This window comes from Scomber scombrus, chromosome 18, assembly GCF_963691925.1.
Source record: "Scomber scombrus chromosome 18, fScoSco1.1, whole genome shotgun sequence".
Classification (NCBI taxonomy): Eukaryota; Metazoa; Chordata; class Actinopteri; order Scombriformes; family Scombridae; genus Scomber; species Scomber scombrus.
In genome coordinates this window covers 9,742,834-9,762,476 of record NC_084987.1, presented here as the reverse complement: position 1 = coordinate 9,762,476, position 19,643 = coordinate 9,742,834, and the positions used below count along the sequence as shown (strand labels likewise).

General features: G+C 40.9%; 1 protein-coding gene across 2 annotated transcripts; it reads right to left on the bottom strand.

Annotated features, from left to right (window-relative positions):
* Window positions 1-1,239: 1,239 nt before the first annotated feature.
* Window positions 1,240-19,643, bottom strand: ints1 (integrator complex subunit 1). Of its 2 annotated transcripts, none has more exons than XM_062438410.1 (48): window positions 19,538-19,643; window positions 19,043-19,178; window positions 18,662-18,952; window positions 18,369-18,565; window positions 17,914-18,051; window positions 17,646-17,805; window positions 17,440-17,545; window positions 17,063-17,249; window positions 16,507-16,652; window positions 16,279-16,420; window positions 15,976-16,152; window positions 15,772-15,880; window positions 15,565-15,685; window positions 15,383-15,460; window positions 15,114-15,292; window positions 14,764-14,860; window positions 14,585-14,676; window positions 14,429-14,489; window positions 14,144-14,341; window positions 13,516-13,645; window positions 12,914-13,093; window positions 12,593-12,742; window positions 12,324-12,503; window positions 12,092-12,196; window positions 11,817-11,984; window positions 11,415-11,526; window positions 11,156-11,314; window positions 10,924-11,070; window positions 10,146-10,244; window positions 9,870-9,994; window positions 9,467-9,721; window positions 8,858-9,017; window positions 8,641-8,772; window positions 7,890-8,058; window positions 7,319-7,445; window positions 7,098-7,213; window positions 6,862-6,949; window positions 6,482-6,726; window positions 4,848-4,977; window positions 4,350-4,483; window positions 4,041-4,233; window positions 3,782-3,906; window positions 3,555-3,664; window positions 3,259-3,372; window positions 3,101-3,171; window positions 2,902-2,993; window positions 2,600-2,709; window positions 1,240-2,388 (listed from the first exon to the last, which is right to left on the bottom strand). In XM_062438410.1, the coding sequence occupies exons 2-48, from the start codon at window positions 19,095-19,097 to the stop codon at window positions 2,273-2,275; spliced, it is 6,576 nt and encodes a 2,191-aa protein (XP_062294394.1). In that variant the 5' UTR covers window positions 19,098-19,178; window positions 19,538-19,643; the 3' UTR covers window positions 1,240-2,272. The 2 variants fall into 2 exon arrangements, with proteins under 2 accessions (XP_062294394.1, XP_062294395.1); XM_062438411.1 differs by having other exon boundaries at window positions 7,319-7,442.

The window sequence follows — 19,643 nt, the reverse complement described above, 5'->3', positions numbered from 1 at the left end:
CCCGAGCTGCCAAGACTTGTGTAGTAAGTTGATAGATAACCATAAACAGAGCTTTTGGCCATAGGACACCATACAGGTGCAATTAACACATCTGACAGAAACAGCAGTTGGGAGATCAGCAGCTACAGTGCATGATGGGTAGGACATGAGCGGGTTTACATGTGGACAAGTTAATTATGGGAACTGATGTGTGAATACATATTCATTCAAGGGGATTTGGAGGCATTATGATGGTTCAGAAAACAAAGGCACAAATAATTTATTCACACTCTTTGAATAATGTACTCAGCCAATTTAAATCTTTTGTTATACCCAAATAGGTAAAATTCATTGTCCTTATTTTACGCCTTAAGTAGGCAGTTGTTGATTCAAATTTATAGCAAATTGACCTTGTAGCCTTGGTTACCAGCTAACATTTTAAAACAAAAAGCTACAGAAATGAAGTCTGCAACAGGCTGCTTTCAGCCACCCAGCTCATGTATCTTAATGAATGCCTGTTTTTTTCCCTGAATGACAGGTTCCACTGACCCACTAGTGTGGGCATGTCTCACCCTCACTGAGGCTCCTTAACCATGCTGTGGCTTCATCCTCATGTTCTCCTATGTAACAAAACACCAGCAGCAGCCTGTGCTGTAAAGTGCCTTACCCACATCACATCTTCAAAGAATCCTTTGGTCTGTGTGATTGAACAATTACCGCCATGGTTAATTTACCATAAATAGGGACGTCCACTTTGCTAGTTTACCGGCATGCCTCCACATTGTTTAACTTATCCCTTTGACTCCATCAAGAGGTTTTCAGATGAAGTCAGTGGCACCGGGCAAAACAACTCACACTTTCATGGCAAAACGGTTTCCATCACAGCATGTGCATCACACCTTTAATTTGTCTGCTACACCCCAGTGAAGAGCAAGCGTACCTATGACAGCTGTTTCCAGCTTTATCAGGGTCCATGAATTATTGGAATAAAATGAAAGGCCACAAACCTTGCGCCGTTTATTTTTTCCCCCTCCCTTTCCATCATGTTTGAGGTGTTAGAATGCTAATATGAAAGGTAATAATTGGTTCTTGTGAAATTAGTTTTTACAATTTCTACATTAAACTGCTTTCCAAATAAAGCAGCAGTAAAATGGCTCCATTGAGTCACTGAACTACTTCAATTAACTGCTGCAATAAGTTACACTATTTAGTTTCTATTAGTTAAGGCTGAATAAAAAAATAAAAAATAAAATGTCCAACAGTTATTTTATTCAGTTCACATCACATGGCGTTCAGTAACAGTAAAGCATCATGACTTTAAAACAAAGACACCTGATATCAGCTATTTAAGGAGTTTGCAACATTGCATTAAGGCAGCAACACATCTTTGTATTTTGGCTTCTTAGTCTTAATAATCTGAAAGTAAAGCACTGTTTTGTGGTTTCCTGTCAGATAGCCGTACATATTCAAACCCTTTTTTAGTAAAAAGTCAAATTCTTATTGTGTTGACCTTTAAATTTGGAAAAGTCTAAATTTATTGGCAAACTATGGCAAAATTGCTACCATACTATACACATAACTGTACAACAATATTGATATTTGAAATTCAAACAATTAAAAATATGAAGCCAAAAACAGTGTGCCACTTTCATAATATGCATTGAGATTTTAAGTACCCAATAATATGACTGCTGATAATTTACTAACTAAAGAAATGCAAAAAATCTCCCACTAAAACAGTTTTTAAATGTTTTCAATTAACATATATCACTTTAATACTTATTACTAATTATTATTATCATATAATGTGTATTATAATATTAATTTAATAGGTTTTTTTTTTTACTATGGCTCCAATTGTGTATATTCTGCATGGTCTTTAACAGATGATATAATAACATCACCTAATAATGTTCTAATTCTTTATTAATTATTGGTTAATGTATTGTATCATCAGTTAAAAATAATTTGCATTCCTTATGTAATAAATGTACTAATTGTGACATAATTATAATGACAATGATTTTCCAGTTTTAATTATTACATTTTAAACTCAATTAGAGGAAATTCTTTGAAGTCACTAAATTATCCAGAAGTTATTACATTACTGGTTACTACCAGCTCACTGGAGGATCCTTTCATTTGTATTACTGAAGAGCCAAAGAGTTTGTTAATCTGTAATGATAAAATTAGAGCCACGTTTGAACTAAAGGCAATAAAAAAATAATCTAGCTCTGGAATGCAGTAAATGAATGACACCATTTCCCATCGGGCGGGAGATGTAAGCTTCCTGTTATGTTGTCGCTTCCATGTGAAGGACCTTCATGGACTCTGAGATCATTGAGCTGGTGTCAATTTGTCCATAGATACCCACCAAGAACGCCTTGTGGAGTAAGATGTCTGCGTGTTCTGGAGAGGGAAAGGAAAGCACATATCAACATGTAGCAATAGATGTGTGATTCTCTTCACTTTGGATTTTCGGCTTCATGTTTTATCAAATCATATTTTTCTGCTGAAGAAAATTGTGCAGTCATGTGACTCTAACACAAAACCTGCACCGGAGTGACTGGTTCTTACAGCTTTCTGTCAACATGGATGTGATTAGCAAGTAACTTCTTACCTTGGCAGAGAAGCACGTATTCTGGAAGATTCCTTAGAGCCGTCTGCACCACGTCAAAGTTGCCACTGCCCATACAGTACATGAAAGTCGGCAGGAAGTCTGTTGCCAGGCTGCAGCACACAAAATGTTATTACATGGTTTATTATTACATCGTGAAGAGCAAATGGTAACAAACAAAGGCATTTTTTAAAATTCTCTCTGTCTTATCTGTCTCTATCTCAACACATTTCCTCTCAGTTTTGGCGCGTCGTTTGTAGGTGGAGTTTCCCTTATTTATAGTTATGTTGAAGTTGTAAACTCACCATGGATTATTCTGGATACAGCGCAGAGCCAGATTGAACGCCATGTTCCGACACAACTCCTCAGAAGAGGTCATGAGTCTCTGAAGATCGTTCTACAAACAGTAACAGCAAAGTGTTGACTCACAGGTTACACACTGAGAAGTACTGAGTTTGACCTTTTTTTTTGTATGTGTGTGTATGTGTGTTTTGTTTGACTCACAATGAAGTACTGGATGATCTCTGGGCTCCTCCTAGACTTGTCATCCACCTCTGTCAACACCTCCAACACATCTACAGCAGATAAAAAAGAAATACTCATATTACTCATAAAGTTTGGGGGTTCTACATGTGACATTGCTGCAGTGGTATGCAAGTTACCCTCGACTGCCTCTCCTCTCGACATCTTTTTCAGGTACAGCGTCATGTCAGCCGCACTCAGTGACACTGAGGCAGATATGTTGACTAGAGGCAGGGAACCAGTTGACATGTCATCTGATAAAGGGCACAAAAAGCACTTAGTAAAACTTACGCTTCTGCAGAAACTAGTCTGTCCCACAACATACGCAAACGATTGCACAGTGTTTATATATATTATATGTTTAAAATATGAATGATTTGTAAAAGCTTCATGCGCTAACCAGATCCTAAAGAACTGACATGGTAGCAGTGCTTACCATCTCTCTCTTCTGCTGTGACCTCTGCAGAGGAACTCCTCACTGGCAAAGTGAGTCCAGCCAGTAAAGATTTCAACTGGACCAAGTCTGGGTTTTCTGCAGACAGACGCCTGGCAGGAGGAAACAAAACCAGTGTTTCTGTAAATATTATAAAAATAACTCCCTGAAGCTATTCAACTTCTCCAAATATATCTTTCAAAAGGATACCGGTGGCATAATACACTTACTGCAAGATGTTAGAGTGCTTCTGTAGATAAGGAATGGCTGCCGCTGCATCATGAGTTATGTATTTCTGTGTGAACTGCAGAAACTTGTTGATGAAGACTAACGGAGAACGACTTCTCTGAAAGTTCTACAAGAAGAGAGACACATAAACACACAGGAACACTGTGAAACTCGGATTTGTAGTTCATTTTAATTAATAGATTCATTTAATCTCGCTACTAAATCCTCTGGTGAGGATTTGAAAGTGTGTGAGCCACCCACCTGAAGGACCTTCATAAAAGACAGAAGGCAGTCTTGAAGTGCCCTCTGGTGGCCACTGTGGAAAACAAGAGGCTGCAGCAGCTCCAGGATTGCGAGCACGTTGCTGAAGAACGTCATGTGGTTCTGCTGTCGGAACTCCTGCATGTTTAGGTGAACGCGACCGTGGAGGAGACCTGCAATCATAGGTAAGTGTCTGGAGAAAAAAAAAACAAGAAGGCAGAACAGTGAGCAGGCTGCGTGGCAACAGAGAATATACCAGTTTGTAGACTGAATCTTTGAAACACTATTATGTAGTCTTCTTGTTTTCACCTGAGCAAAAGGACAGGGTGCGACACAGCCAGTTTCCTACATGCTAGGTTGGCATCAGACACACGGCCCTCAGCAGACTTCGAGTCTCCTATATCAGCGAGCAGCGTGACCAGGCGATGGACCAGGACGTCCAGCTGAGAAGAAGAAAACAAGTCATATTTGTCTTTGAGTTGTCAGATTCAGACAAAATATTATATATAATCATTTTTCAGCATTATCAAGTGTATAGTTTATGCAGTTAATGTTGAAGCTCATGACTTATGACCTTTTTTGTGTTAAACTGCAGACTACTTCAGTCCTGGCTGTCCAGTTGGAGAACAACTAAATCAGTTTTAAATTAATAATATCCAAGTTTATACAGTCTAATCCATATTTTCTACTAAATGTAATATATTTTGAGCAGGAGGATCAACAAACGGATAAAATGCCTCAAAGAAAATCAGTTACGATGAGTCGGTAAGAACTGTGTGATGTATGAAACAAGCAGGAAATCTTTACCTTGCAGCTGCTGCCGTCTGCAGCCCCCCCACTGCTGAGAGTGCCTTCAGGCAAGGTAACGTGCTGGATTACTTCAGGAAAGTGCAGATAGATCTGCAGCAGCAAGTTCTGGCAGCGCTTACTCATCGCACTGTAAGACAAAATAAACAAAACGGGAAGTATACTTTACGCTACAGTTTAGGAACAAGCCGCCAATTGAGGCAACGCTATTCACTTTAGGAAAAACTATTGCTTGAGCAAAGTTGAGCTCCTCTTTGTTAACAAGACCAATTCCATCGTAAAGCTGGAAGATTAGTAGCTATCAAGACTGTAATCCCTGATGTCATTGAGTTGTGTGGCCTGAAGCTATTTAATTGACAGTGAGTGGTTGACCAATTTTGTGCACCCACAGAAAGTTTGTCACAGCTTTTCAACTGAAGTGACTCGACCGCATAGTGGAAGCAGCATTATAAAGCAGACAGTGTTCCCGGCTTCACAGGAAAAAAATTACCCAAAAGTTCTCCGATTATCAACAGAGCTGATATGAGATCACAGATAAGAGAGCATGATAAAACACGTCTCTATTGTTTCTGTCCGCAAGCGACAAAAATGAATGTACATTAATACAAACTAGGCACATGAATAGCGTAATAGTGTAATGTAAATCTGAAGTATTTGCCTTCAAGTCACCGCAGTTTCATAAAATCCTCTTACTGGCTAAGGCTCTTGTCAGGCTCAAATTATGTTAACCGAACTCTACTAACTACTAACTGAAGAGTTGATTACAGCTATGTATTAACCTTGGACAAGAGTAAAGAGTCTGCTCGGTGCTCAATATTTGGTGTGTAATTGGAATAAACACCAGCTTATCTGACAGCAAGCTTTCACAAGAAGAATGCTTAACATACAATCGAGTGTTTACACAACACAAGGCCAAAACCCTTTAACTTTCAACATGTATTTATCCGGCCATATTTTCACTAGCAACCATTTTACCAGACAGCTTAGCTGTACTTAAAATACTGTAATTCGGAAGCTAATTTTGCTTGACCTTGGCCAAAGTTTCCTCATTAAAGTGGTTTAATAACCAGAGACATATTCATGAAAGGAGGGTTTGCCTCCACAAAGAGTTGCACCCTGATCTCTGACAGCTAAGTCAGAGCAGGAATTCACAACACAGGCAAGTTTAGAGCTTCAGCCTTAATCCTCTTGGCTTCATTATAATACACTGAGCTTTTAAAGAGATCACAGTACAGACGACTTCTGCTGGTTTTAATTTCACACCAATAGACCTAATTATCGAGTTTTCCCTGGTCCACAGCATTGTGGCTGACAGAGGAAGTCTGAAAAGTTCATCTGCACTGAGAGGGAAAATCTAGTGTGATTTACACCAAGTTTATCAGCACACCATAATGGGTGTGGGGGGGGGGAATTACAGTATTTGGGCTAATTAGAAAAGAACAATTCAATATGTCAAACTAGATGGGATGAACACTTTGGTGAACCTTATATGACAAAATGTGAAGAGCATATGTGTCTTCAACTAAGGAAGGATGAGCCAGAGGAAAGAGAAACGTATTGGTGTAAGTAAAATTCAAACAATTAACATTTAATAATGATATAATGTTATAATGGATAATTAATATAAACTTTACCTGTCCTCCCATTTCTTTGTACAGTTGATGAGATAGTCTGAGACTTTCTTGATGTTTTGTACATCTCCGTTGCAGTAGGAGTCAAGGAGCGGCAGCCTAGACTGGATGAGAGAACAGGAGGCCTGGTCTACACTGTCTTCATGAGATGGGTCGTGACTGTTGAGCTCTGACTCTGATAGGATCAGGTCCACCAGGCTGAGGAGCTCCTCTGAGCTGAGTCGCAGCACAAACTTCTCTGTTTTTTTCTGCACAGACAAAAAGGAAAAATACACAAGATGTCAGCTTCAGAAGAATGACCTAACTGACTGAGTGTGGTCTCCAAGAAAGGTAGAAAACCATGTGACAATTAGAGACTTTGTAAGTGGGTTTTTGATTCCTACTTGAGGGATCTTCTGGTCGCGTCCTTGCCAAATGCGAGGGATGTGGCTGCAGGCCCACAGGAAATCCAGGGCTGATGATGGGTCCAGTCTGAAAGATGTGACAACAAGACACTTGATCTCTCACATCATGCTCAATAAAATCTAATCACAACCAGAACACATTGTTTCTATGCAATTACATCAATCTACTAAAGTCACACAAGCAGTGGCCGAGAAAAGGACAAAAAATGATGTACTTGTGGTCTCTTCGCTTGCTGAGAAGAGCACTGATGCACTGCAGGAGGGTGGACCAGTTTGACTGATGTGTAAGCAGGGCCAGAAGATAAGGTCTGTATGCAGGACTGCCTCGCGCCTGAAGGAGAGAAACCATAAGGAAGGATGTATCATACACACCAAGCAAACACCTACTCCACTGTGATAAGACAAGCACACAATCTGCAGGCAGAGCTTATCTTACCTTGTTGAGGGCGAACAGTAGTTTTTGTTGAAGGTCTGGACACACTGAAGTGACCTCAGGGTCAAGATGTTCCAGCCAGTCGACCAGCAACCCCGAGCTCAGTCCTGACTTTGTCACCTCTGAGCTGCTGGCAGAGATGAAACTGAGAGGTTACATTTGTGGAAATATAACTAAACATGTACTGAATTTCCTAAAGCCTTAATGAAACTTCAGAGGAAAAATAATGTGCCATACAGATGAATTATGCAAATTGTTTGGAAAGTTCTCTGGTTTGATTCAGACACCATCACTTCTACTTCTATGTACCACAGGCAGGGTTAAAGTGAATGCAACGTAGAAAAGATTCTGTGATTTTCACAGCACATAAATCTGCAAGAAAAACAGAAAGCTGCAAAACAAATTAAACCGTTCCAAATCAAATCCAACGGCACAAGTTTACAAGTGCGAGACCACAGACAGCGACAGGCGTCTCGCTATTTTTGTCACAGCCAAACCGTGTTTGTCGTTTAGTCCAGTCAAATATAAATGTTTCTTGCATGACTTGAGAGGGAAATGAAAGTTCGGTGCTCACTTGTTTGAATCGACTTCCTTTTTCACAGCTCGATCCTCACTTTCCTGAAGCAGCAAGGAAATCACCATGGCAACAGGGCCGGCTGTCCCGTTCTGTGTACCAACAGTCATCAACAGAGACAACAGCTCCTCCAAATAAGGCGACTTCACCTCCATCAGCCCCTGTAAAACTGAAAAATAATAGAAACCAACATGCTTAGTAATTCACTTTGGACTGCCAATATTTACTATAATGTTATAAAACGAGCTTTTGTGTCTTATGAGACGTTCTCCAGCGAAGTTCACACAAATCTACAAACTCATCACGTTTTATTCAAATGTGTGGTTGCTGAGCTGAGCTGAAACCTTCTGTTTTTCTCATTGCTTTGGTTTTTGTTTCATTTTATTGTCTGGCGTCTACGCTTCAGTGGAACCGAGCAAAAATGGTTCTGGGAGAGTTGAGCTGTTAAATTTTTAAGTGTTGAGTTGTTTACTTAGAAAACTTCTTTATTGAAATCCCCCTGCAGTGAATAAACATGATTAATGTCCGTCACTGCTAAAATGCCTTTGCAATTATGCAAAATGGTTGGCATTTATATTTGATATATGAAAAAGTTTAACTTTTTAAAACAATACATCAATTTTCAAGATTGTAATTAATCAACTTCTATCAATAAGCTAACTGATTGATTTATAGTTGGAACACTAGATGTAATATTAATTTTAAACTAAATCAATACAAATTCTGATCCACACTATGCTTCTATTATTACCTTTCCCAATGAGCTCAGCCTCTGCATTACATCTCTCTCCAGCCTTCAGCATTGCAATGATGGCTCTCACTGGCACTTCTGCATCTCTGCGGTACGCCAACGCCTCGGCCAGGTGGAGGAAACCTGTACGCACTGCAGGGCACAAACTTCTGTCACTCACTGTTTATATATAATCAATGAATCAACATATCAAAACAACCATAACTGAGGTGCTCACCATCATTGTGCCTGTGTTTGTGAGAGTTCTGACCAGCAAAGGATTTGAGCAAAGTTTTCAGTGGTCCTGCCTCCACAGTTGGATTGTCTAACCAGATCAACATCTCAACAATGACCTTAAGGAAGAGCGAGGAGAAAGCGATGTCCTGGGACACGAGGCGCTGGAAACAGAGAGCATCAAGAAAGAGAAAATAAAAGACTAGAAATACCACCTCACAGTTTTATGCCTCCGCCAAACAGTGAAGTTGCAGTTTACACCCATATCTGTCCAAACTCAATATTTGTAGTGAACATCTGTATCTGACCAAATGTGAAATGTTCCTGAGTTTAAGTGTTGAATAGTGGCCAGAAAGTGCCTATGTAGAACATTATGCCAAAGTTAAATTGACCTTTGACCTTTTGGAAAAAGGTAAAGCGTCATCATTTGTATGCTTATAGAAATTTGTGTGAAACTGTCATAATTAGCATATGAATTCTTGAGTTATGGCCAAAAATGTGTTTTTTGAGCTCACACTGTTTCGGATATATCGCATCACGAGAATGGCACGAAGCATATAAATATATATAACTCAATGTACAGAATTATGCAGTGTTTGTCAGCATGCTTTACCTGGTAGAGGTGGAGTTGGCGCATCAGAGGACAGGACAGGGCGTGGTTATGGTGCATTGACATGACAATAGGTCCTGCGTGGGTAGAGGTGAGCAGGGCTGCAAGAGTCTGTAGGAGGCGAAAGGCCAACCCACCCTGCTGGATGTGACCCTGCTTGGCCCGCATCAGCTCTTTCGCCAGGGCCTGCTGCAAGGCCAGGGAGAGCTGGCTGGGAGGTGGACCGTGCCAGCGAGGGTCCACATTTAAAGGGAATATCTGTGGAAGTAGAGAAAAATAGGAACAGGTCAGTGTTACAGAGAAGCGTTTGGAATATCTAAAGGGTAGAACTTTTTGTCTGGAGGTAAAAAAACGAGGGGAAAAAGTCAGAACACAAAAAGATGTGAAAGAAACAGTAAGTTTCTACCTGAAGCATCATTCCAGCTAGATCATCATCAGGCCCGACTGCAGGAAGCTGACTGGCTGCTCTCATCTTCACAGAGCTGTGGGGCATTTCCACAGTAACTTTGGCCTTACTTGTTTCAGCACCATCTGTGAGGAGGAATGTAATCAGGAAGAAATATTAATATTGTTAAACTAATTTACAATAAATATGAGTGATTTAAACTACTTTCTCTCTAAACATTCAATAAAAGCCAATTAATTCCACATAGAAAACCACTTAGAGGTTAAAGCCACTGACCTCTGTTTGGAGGAAGAGCGGAGCTAAGTAATCCATGGAAAGTGTGCCCCCCAGTGGCACCTCGCTCATGCTGCACCTCAACCAGATGGGCCATGTAATCTGTTGTGGAAGAAATACAAAATGAGATTAATCAAAAACCCCAGAAAATATCAACACAGATTTGTCCAGTGTTTAGTATTTACTGCTGCATGAGTCAGATGTAATGACTGAATGAAAAGGAGAAATGCAGAAGAGGAAAATGCAACTGAAACTAACATCTGTTGAGTGTTAGATGACTATTTATTGCTTTGGAATGTAACCGCTGTGAAACAATCAGAAAATAATCTTTTATTTCTCCGATTCAATGCTTTGTTCTTGCTATCTCTTTTTTTCTTTCCTTCTTTTTTAAATTGAGTTTGGAAGCAGACAACAATGTCTTACTTTACTTTTAACATCAACAAATGAAGAAATGTCCTCCCCTTTTAACAGGTTCCTAAATTGATACATGAGTACTTCCCTGTTTTATGAATGAAATGACACACAAGTTGAAGCAGCCGCACTGTGTGTGTTTGACCAATCAACCATGTTCCTGTTACTTTGGAAAGTACTACACCCCCAGCAGGGACTTTTTGTCAGATAAAACAATCTCCTTGGAACTGCATTTAGACCGTAGTCACTTCAATGGAAACGCAGATAGAGGAACTACGTTCTTCAAAAGGTTCTTAGAGCAGAGGGAAAGTTTCTGTGGTTGAAACGCCACTAAAGCTTGTAACACTATAAATCTTGAAATCTCTCTTACGCTTGTCCATGATGTTTTGCTCCAGTGACGATGGATCATGGGAGACAGCCTGATCCAAATACTGAAGCAGTTTACTCATGCTGGAGACGGGAATGCCAAAGGACTGTACGAACAGCAGCAGCTGTTGCGGCTCCAGGTCTTGCAAAGCTGAGGGAAAACAAATGCATTGTTCTGTTAAGAAGTCAAATATTGGTGAGCAAAAGACATTTTTCAATACTATGAGTAGTTGTACCTGCATCAACCAATCGGGCAACCTCTGATCGGATCATCCTAAGTTTCAACCAATCAGGCAGCAGAAGGGCCTCCTCTGATGTGTCAACCAGGAAGGCAGTGGGTAGGGGTTTCTTATCGGGAAACCAAATGTCCAGAAGATTGTAGAAGTCGCTCTCTCCTGTAATAATCACACACAAAAATACATATTAGCATTGCATGTTTTCACAGTGTCTTTATCAAGGCAAGGATCCCAGTGAAAAAAAAGTGAACAGGACTACCTTTAGGAGGCCCAAGAGTCAGCAGGATAACCATGGCATGGACTACAAGGATGTGCATGGTGGCAGTCTCTCCTGTAGTCCAACGCAGAAACACCTGATCCTGAGATTCTGACTGGAAAAAAAAGACCAATGTAAAGATTTATCTAGTGATTCCACCCTTTTAGATTTCCCTAATATTGCCTGCATACAGTCATCAAACAGGGATTCATCCTCAGTTGCAGAGTCTGCTAATTGGTTGCTAAAATACATACATTTTCCTGCCAAATAATCATAGGAAACTTGTCAGGTCACTAGGTCCAAAACTGCCTTCATGTTTTTTTACTGCAAAAATACTTTAGGGTATGTTGTATTATGTTCATTTTAATAGTAATTAGTAGTAACACAACTAATGCCAGTGCTCACCCAGCTGTAGAGATCCTCCCCCTCCTTAGTCTTCCTCATCCTCTTGATGTAGGTGGAGAAGATGGTGAGGAAAGCGCTGAGAACAGCATCAGACTCGGGTCTGGTCGAATGTTTGGAGAACAGGCTGTTCATGATGGTGGAACGCTCAACAATCAGCCGCGCAACATCCTGCAGAGAGCGAGAGAAGAGAAACAGATCCGTGTTAGCAGAGCTTCACGACAAATCTGACTAAAGAAATATATGTAGTTGAAATTTAAACAACTTTTTGTGATTACCAGAGCCAGGTCATTATGGGAAGCCTGCTCTTCCACTGGTGCATGCTGGGATAGGTAGATGAGATAAGCACTGATGGTCTGTGGATCTGTCTCCATGTGGATGGCCTTGGAGGAGCAGACAGATAAGACATGCTTCCAATGTAAAATCATTCTCACTATTGTCCTAAAATGTTTACATTGAACGATTATTACTTATTGACAGGAACAACGACTACTCCGTTGCGATACTGACCTGCTCCAGAGCTGTGGACGTCATGCCCCTGACGCTGTCAAACAAGGGGAGCTTTGGGAGGTCTTGTAGCAGCCACTGGTAGCCGGGTAAGAGCTCAGCATCTGTCGAGTCTTCTTCCATGGGCTGGTCCCGCTCTTCTCCGTCCTTCAAGCCTCCTTCACTCAGTACCAATGACAAACCCTGCGCACAAATATAAGATATAATTATTTTTTAACAGCAACACAATGCAGCTAGAGATCATAAGATGTTTCCTGCTTCCAGTACCGTACCTTCATAGCTAGGACTCTTGATGCCACCTGAGAAGAGCTGAGACGGCGCAGGAAGTAATCCAAAACTTCACATGTCGTCTGCTCGTCAGCTTTGGGGCCTAACAAAAGATCCTGGAGCCGTCCAAGTAGCTGCCTTTGCTTTTGTTGCCTCTGACAGGAAAACAGAATTCGCCATTAGTCAAAACTATTTCACACCCAGCTGCAAAGTCCAAATAAACACAAATATAAATTTGGCAGGCAAGCAAATTACTTTGAGAGCAAAGATGAATAAAGTCCTGTCATTAAGAAAAATATCCAAATGAATGAATCATTGCTACATACTTGTCTCTTCTTGGCCCTCTGCTCTTTGCTCTCTCCCTCTTCATCATCCTCTATTGGCAGGTTGTCATCTTCAGCGTCATGCAGGAGGAATTCACACAGGCACTGCACTGGGAGCACATCCAAAGATCCCTCACTGGACTGGACCAGATCAGCCAACCACGGCATGGACTGAGAGGAAGCCTGTGGAAGGATTGAACATGAATTACGTTACAGGACACACACTGACAGGAGAAAGCAAGATAGTGTGATAGTGTTTCCTCTTGTATAAGCTGGGCTACATGTTTTTAGGTCAGTTTATCTGTTCAAAACCAATATGTCAGCTGCCAATCTCTCTGTCAATTAATTTACTCTATATGAGACAAGGATTCTGTGACCTTGATTTTTCCATCAGTTTAAGATACGCTGTGATGAAACCTATTTTTTTTTAATCTATGATGGAGCTTTCTTTATGTGGTCTATTGCAATTCAACCTCCTTTCATTTTACTTTTTAATGCAAGAGAAAAAAAAATCTTTGCTTCCACAGACCGAGAAGCTTCTAGAAATATGGTTAAGCAAGCACAGAGTTGTGGCAGTATTGGTAGTAGTGTGTGCTTCTCATCACCTGTCTCTGTATGATGTTGAGGAGGAAGTCTGGGTTGCGGCTGCGGCAGAGGAGATGGCCGAGACGCAAAGACTGGTTGAGGGTCTTAACCTGCTCCTGGACCTGAGGTGGAGGTCGTCGAGGGGGACCCCTGAAAAAAAACACATGAGCTCATCCTCCAGTCACACAACTGTTAGGAACACTTCATCAAAATTTCATGAAACCAGCACAATGTAAACTATGGACTAAGTGAATTATTTTCCAGTGGTAATACATTGGATTGACTGCAGCATAAAATTACGAAGACTGCAAAGTTAGCTGCTCTTGCTTCAATCAAATGGTCAGTCCTACTTTGATATGTTTAAAAGGAGCTGGAAAAAACTTGAGACAAATGGGATGCTGCTTATTGGCCTTCTTTGAAATCTTTGTGTAGGACGTATGGTACATGCTATATAATGGAATACGGGTGACTGTTAAAGCCTTGTAAAACACTGAGACTATCATGACAGAGAGAAACAAAACGATCAGTGTTGAAAATGCTGCACATTTTTCCAGTTAATTGAGTGATTTCTGATTTGATAAATGTACTACAATAGAAATGAACTTGAGTTAAATCATGTGCATAAATAAGTTCCTCTTCGTTTCTTACTGTGGGTCCAGACTGGTAAGCTGAGACAGCAACAAGCTGTTGCTCTCTGTGATGGTCTGTTTGGTGGACGCTGCTGCCAAGTGGCTTTCAAAGGCCAGGATCTCCTGTTTCTCCCTCTGAGAGATCTGCAGCTCGCGATTGATCATCTCCGTCTTTGTGTCCTCATCAGCAACGGTGCAAGGCGGGTAGGTATAGTTACTATGGAATCACAGAGGCGTGTGTGTTAGTTGTTCAGTATCATCAACATGAAATACTTTAATCATATATGATCACCACTTCACCTACTTTGTCATAACCATCTCCATGAGCATTTTCAGTGTAGGATAACCATCCCAGGCAGCCAAACCTACAGAAACAAAATGCCAGATAATACACCATATAATAAAATACATATAACATAGCTTATAATCTTGTGTATGCAGCATACCATTTTAATTATACCTATTTTCTGTGGATTATACGCAGCCACCACAAGCAACAAGAGCCATGCCTTCCAATAAAGCGTGGATATCGCCAAATTTGGAGGTTGGTATCTTAAACATTAAGAGACATTTGTTATTTTAGACTGTAAACAGTGTAACTGGTAAATATTTGCAAGTCAGTTAAGATGTTTGAAGTACCCCGCAGGCAGCTGAATGTTCTCTGGGTGGTGGTATGTACACAGATTCAGCACTGCATCGATGAGTTGGATCCTCTCCACTTTCAGGACCTCCATATCTGTTTAACAAGAAACAGTCAGTCGAGCTTTAAACTGATATACCAAGAAATATTCAAATTATAACAATTAAGACCACATTTCCAGTACAGTAATTCTCCCCCAACTTGTAAGGATGGAAATAAATAAAGAGCCCTTTGTAAGTCTTCTATTGTCTGCTCATTAAGCTGAAACACATGTGTTTAGCAAATGTGTAAATATTCTGCCACAGTGTAATATATACAACTTTAACTTTGATAATAAAAAGTTACAGACCATGTCGATCATCAAGCAGGCCATCAGACTGAACTCCGGCAGCCCTCTTGACCAGGTGATCTGCCAGCTCCATGGCATCGGCCGGGCCCAGGGGCAAATCACGTGACAGCCCGATCACCAGAATGCGCATCAGTGTGTCCTCCAACAGAGGCACCTCAGAGCACAGGCGGAGAAAGAAACTAAGGGATGAAAAAAAAATCTGCTTAGTAAAGTCACAGTGGTAGATAACAGTCAGAAGAAAATATGTGAATAACTGGAGGAAGACTCACTTTCTATCGCTCTCAGGAGGCCAGTTGTCCCACTTGTAATATGTCTCCGGTTGCTCTGTGAAAAGCACTTTGTGAAGGCTACGGACGCGAGAGAGATTCAATAAATTATTCATAATATAGCTGGAAACATAGCTTGTGCAGTCTGAACAATACAAACTGTTAAAATAAACACAGATACCTACCAGTGAACGTAGTCTTTTGCACCGACTTTGCTGATGGTTGGAACCACAGTGTGAAGCCACCACACAGCGTCTCTCTGTATGGAGGCTATCTGATTCTGAAACGACCTCAGGACATCCAGATCTGAAGAAAACCAGATACATGTTGAGCAAAAAAGCTAATCATGTGTACTAATAAATACCCCATTAAAACAAATAATCATCACTCACTCTTCTTCTCTCCTTTGTCCCATGCGATGCCAGCTTCTTTGACCTGAGCAGTGATGCCCAACATCATGGAGACGGTCAGCAAATCTGTCACCTGAATAACAAAACGTTCCTACGGGAGAGACGAGGATAAACAGTTCAGAGTCTAAATATAGTGGAGACTGCAGCTGAAAACAAAAGGATTGAGGGCATTTCATATGCATTTACTTTGAACTCCATGTCCACATAGCTGGCCTCCTTTCTCTCTTGCATTAAACCAAAGCAGAAGGACCCGAAATTAATCTCATGCTTGGTTTGTTTGATGATCTCTCTCAGCAATGCTCGGGAGGCCCGCAGGTAATCGTCCTTATTGGTTAGCAGGTCCTGGAACACCATGGCCAGGAACTAAAAACACAGAGCCAAAAAATGAGAATAGATACAAATGAGCATCTTTCCAAAATGCAACAGTTTTAAAACGTGACACTACTTGCAAATGTATCTGTTTAAACAATTGAGAATGAAAAAAAACACCTTTGGAGCCTGCTCTGGGCTGTGTTGCAGCACTGTGTGGAGGACTTGCATGTTGTTTGGATTCCTGGCATTGGACAGCTCATTGAAGATCACCAGCTTCACCATAGTAGCCAGGTTGTCTCTGTGAGCATTGAGCAGCTCCCTAGAGATTTACAGCCAAAGCAAAAGTTAGTGAAACCAGCGAGTGAACAAAACGTTTAAATTATAAAAAAAAAAGGCTCCACAGACCTGACACATAGCATGTAGTGGTTGAGGAGTACTTTAGGTTTGAGGCGGATCTTGATCAGGTTGGAGACCACCTCCATGTCATCGGCTCCGTGTGTCTTGCAGTTCATACACAAAGACATGAGCAGGTCTTGAGCTGGTCGAGTTAACTGTACACACAAAAACAGAGGAAGTTAATACATGTATAATTTTATGCATGATCATTTTATATGCATCTAAAATAAACTGTATGTGTAGCAGTGGCACAAGGGTAGAGAAAGATAAAACACTGCAAAAAGTTTGACATTCATAACCAAAATCCCGAAATTCATAATCAACAAAGTGGTACCAGAATGTATACTGGCACCAGTAAATTAAGTTTACTGCTTTTTGAAAATGCCACCAATATTATGATTCTACTTTAATGATGGGCAACATATTGTAAAAGTATTGTATTAAAAAATCATGTAATTCTTTCCCAAAATGTAGTGTTTTAATACAGAGAGAAAATAAAGCCAGTGAGACAAGTGAAATACGGTACTGCAGATGTGTATTCCAGGATATGTGTTACAGCTCTCACCTTCGGATTCTGGAGCCACATCTCCAGCCTCTGCACAGCCATGAGCCGCGCCTCGTTGTAGCCACACGTGGCTGTAAGCAGACGCAGCAGATTTCGAGACACGTTGTCCATCGGCTGCCTGCGGTTCAACTGATCCCTGAGGACGTCAAGTACGTAGTCTTCCACGCTCTCTGCTAGTTCCTCATACCTACAGTATGCCAGAGACAAGAGACATAATTGTCCAGGAACTCAGTTTAGTTATTTGAAGAATGATTAAAAATAATATATTTGTTATAAGTTGCTAAAATATCAATAACTTATCATCTAGAATAAAAAATGTAACGTAATGTGATTGTACACTGTAGCATCCCACAAATCTCTATGGCTGGTTTTCATACCTGGGCATAACCTGCCCATCATCCTCAGGGCTGAGTTTCTCTTCCGCTATCAGCAATTCAGTCTGGCTGTCGTCCTCATCAGGAGTTGAAGGGTGAGGGCTGCTACCTAAAATAACACACATGAAAACACAAAGGCAACATTAGCAACCAGCACTTGTTTCCCGCATCAACAAAACAAGTCAGTGTTTTTCCTCAGTGTACTGTACCTGCACTGAGATCTCCACCAGAACGACCCGTGTCAGCCTGCAGCAGCATACTTTTAGGGGGCATCTTTGTGCCAAAAGCAGTCTGGAGGTTGTCAACAAAAGTCTTACAGTGAGAGCTGTCTACCCAGATTCTTTCTCCCAGGGAGTCCTCAATGTACACCTGAAAAGAAAATATTAGATTGACAAATTTGAAAAAGAGTTCATACATGTTTAATATAAAACAATGGAGAAGGAATTTCAAATGTTGGAGTCATTAGGAGAATCTCACTTTGACAAATATCTCTGGCCAGTTCTCATCCTCCTCATATGCCGCCATAAGCAGGTTGCATGCAAGAACAGACACCAGGCTGTTGCCCTTTGCTTTAAAGTTGATAGAAGCATCTCGACGCAGGAGGCTGCACAAGGCCTGGTGATCAGAAATGTTTCAAGTTAGTTAGTAACGCAATTACACAGAAGAAGACTTAATGGGATTTTTATTGAGACAGATCTGTGAATAAATCACCATTAAAAGATTGAAATCAAAAGATGGTTTGATGTACTTTAAACTATGTGCATACATTTTTTTCATGATTATCACCATCAACAAAAACTAACTCCATTCTTTGCAATTTGCTATAGGAACACATAAGGAAAGAAAAAGAAAAAATATATTACAACATTATAACTAGCTTCTGGGTCATTTTGCACTGGGCATACATGTAACAGCATACACAGAAGCCTTACCTCAATAATTCCTTCAGTGGCAAAAACATTGGGTTTGATTTTGGCCAGAAACATGAGGCTGAGGTACAGTGTGATGTCAGGTTTGGCTCGGTTCAACTTGAGTTGTTTCACCGCGCCACACAGCAGTCCCTCAATGCGATCATCATTTCCTTCTGACTCTGCAGCCTCAATCTCATCCAAAAGCACTGCTGGTGGCACTGCCATAGAAAAAGAGAATGTGTCAAATATAAAGTACAAGGTTTGTAGCATGCTTAAGTCAGTGTTTTAAGCCTATCACAAAGCTAATGCCTTACCTTCAATAGGGACTACTGATGGCTCCTTGATTGAGGGGGATATTGCCCTCTTGTCCACTGCTGCAACATCAGCCAGTCGTCCCAGAGCACTGACTGGAGGGGTGGTGGAGAGTTTGGGGCGCTTGGCGAGGCTGGACAGACCCGATGATGAGGGCAGAGTGGAGGACGTCTCTCTCTTTCGATCAGCAGGTAAACCAGTGGCCGCTGGCTTCAAGAGGACAGCAGGGGCTTTGGGCTCTCCACCCTGACTCTTTGATCCAAGAGCGATGAAATCTCCTGGTGGAGGGTGCCCTGAGAAAAGCACCATAGTAACTTGTCATTTTCTCCTGCATAACTACAATCATTTAACATTTTGTATAATACTTGGGGTTGGCATCATACCCGTTGTTTTTGCAGCACTGGGGCGTCTGAGAGTTGTGGGCTTTGGACGATTCATTTTGACTTAATTTAGGTGGCACAAGTCAAAAACCAAATTCACAGCAGGTTGAGCATGTTTCACTGCCTGGCTTAGAGCAGTCTGCGTATGAGACAAACAGAAAAGAAACACATGATTTACTACAATTAATGTAAAACACTTTAATTAGCTAAGACAACCAAAAGACTACAGAGAAGTTATCTAGCTAGCTAAGGTTGGCTAATTAGGGCCAGTCAATCGTAATAACTAAACACCGAGCTTGTGAAACAAATATTAGTGTTTTCGATCGACACTTCAGCAGCAAAAAAGACAGCCAGACTTATATTTGTACTAATTTACAGTATATAATAAAACAATGCTAGGCTAACGACAACAAATACGGCTCAAGCTTCATGTTAGATTAATACTGTCAAGCGGTTTCACTGTCCAGAAATTACCAGATTTAAATACAAATGGCTCACTTGTTTTAATCGGTTACATAAAAAATGGTCCTTGTTGGCTTACAATGTGCAAAATATTACAACATTAGCCGACTTAAAGCTAACCAGTCTTAGCGGTGATAGAGAC

Excerpts from the sequence above, each read along its gene's own strand:
- ints1 (XM_062438410.1), bottom strand. The coding sequence starts at position 19,097 with ATGAATCGTCCAAAGCCCACAACTCTCAGACGCCCCAGTGCTGCAAAA. Across the intron at positions 14,861-15,113 it reads CCTGCTTGATGATCGACATG|ATATGGAGGTCCTGAAAGTG; the intron begins GTCTGTAACTTT and ends CTTGTTAAACAG. Across the intron at positions 7,214-7,318 it reads TACTGTTCGCCCTCAACAAG|GCGCGAGGCAGTCCTGCATA; the intron begins GTAAGATAAGCT and ends TCTCTCCTTCAG.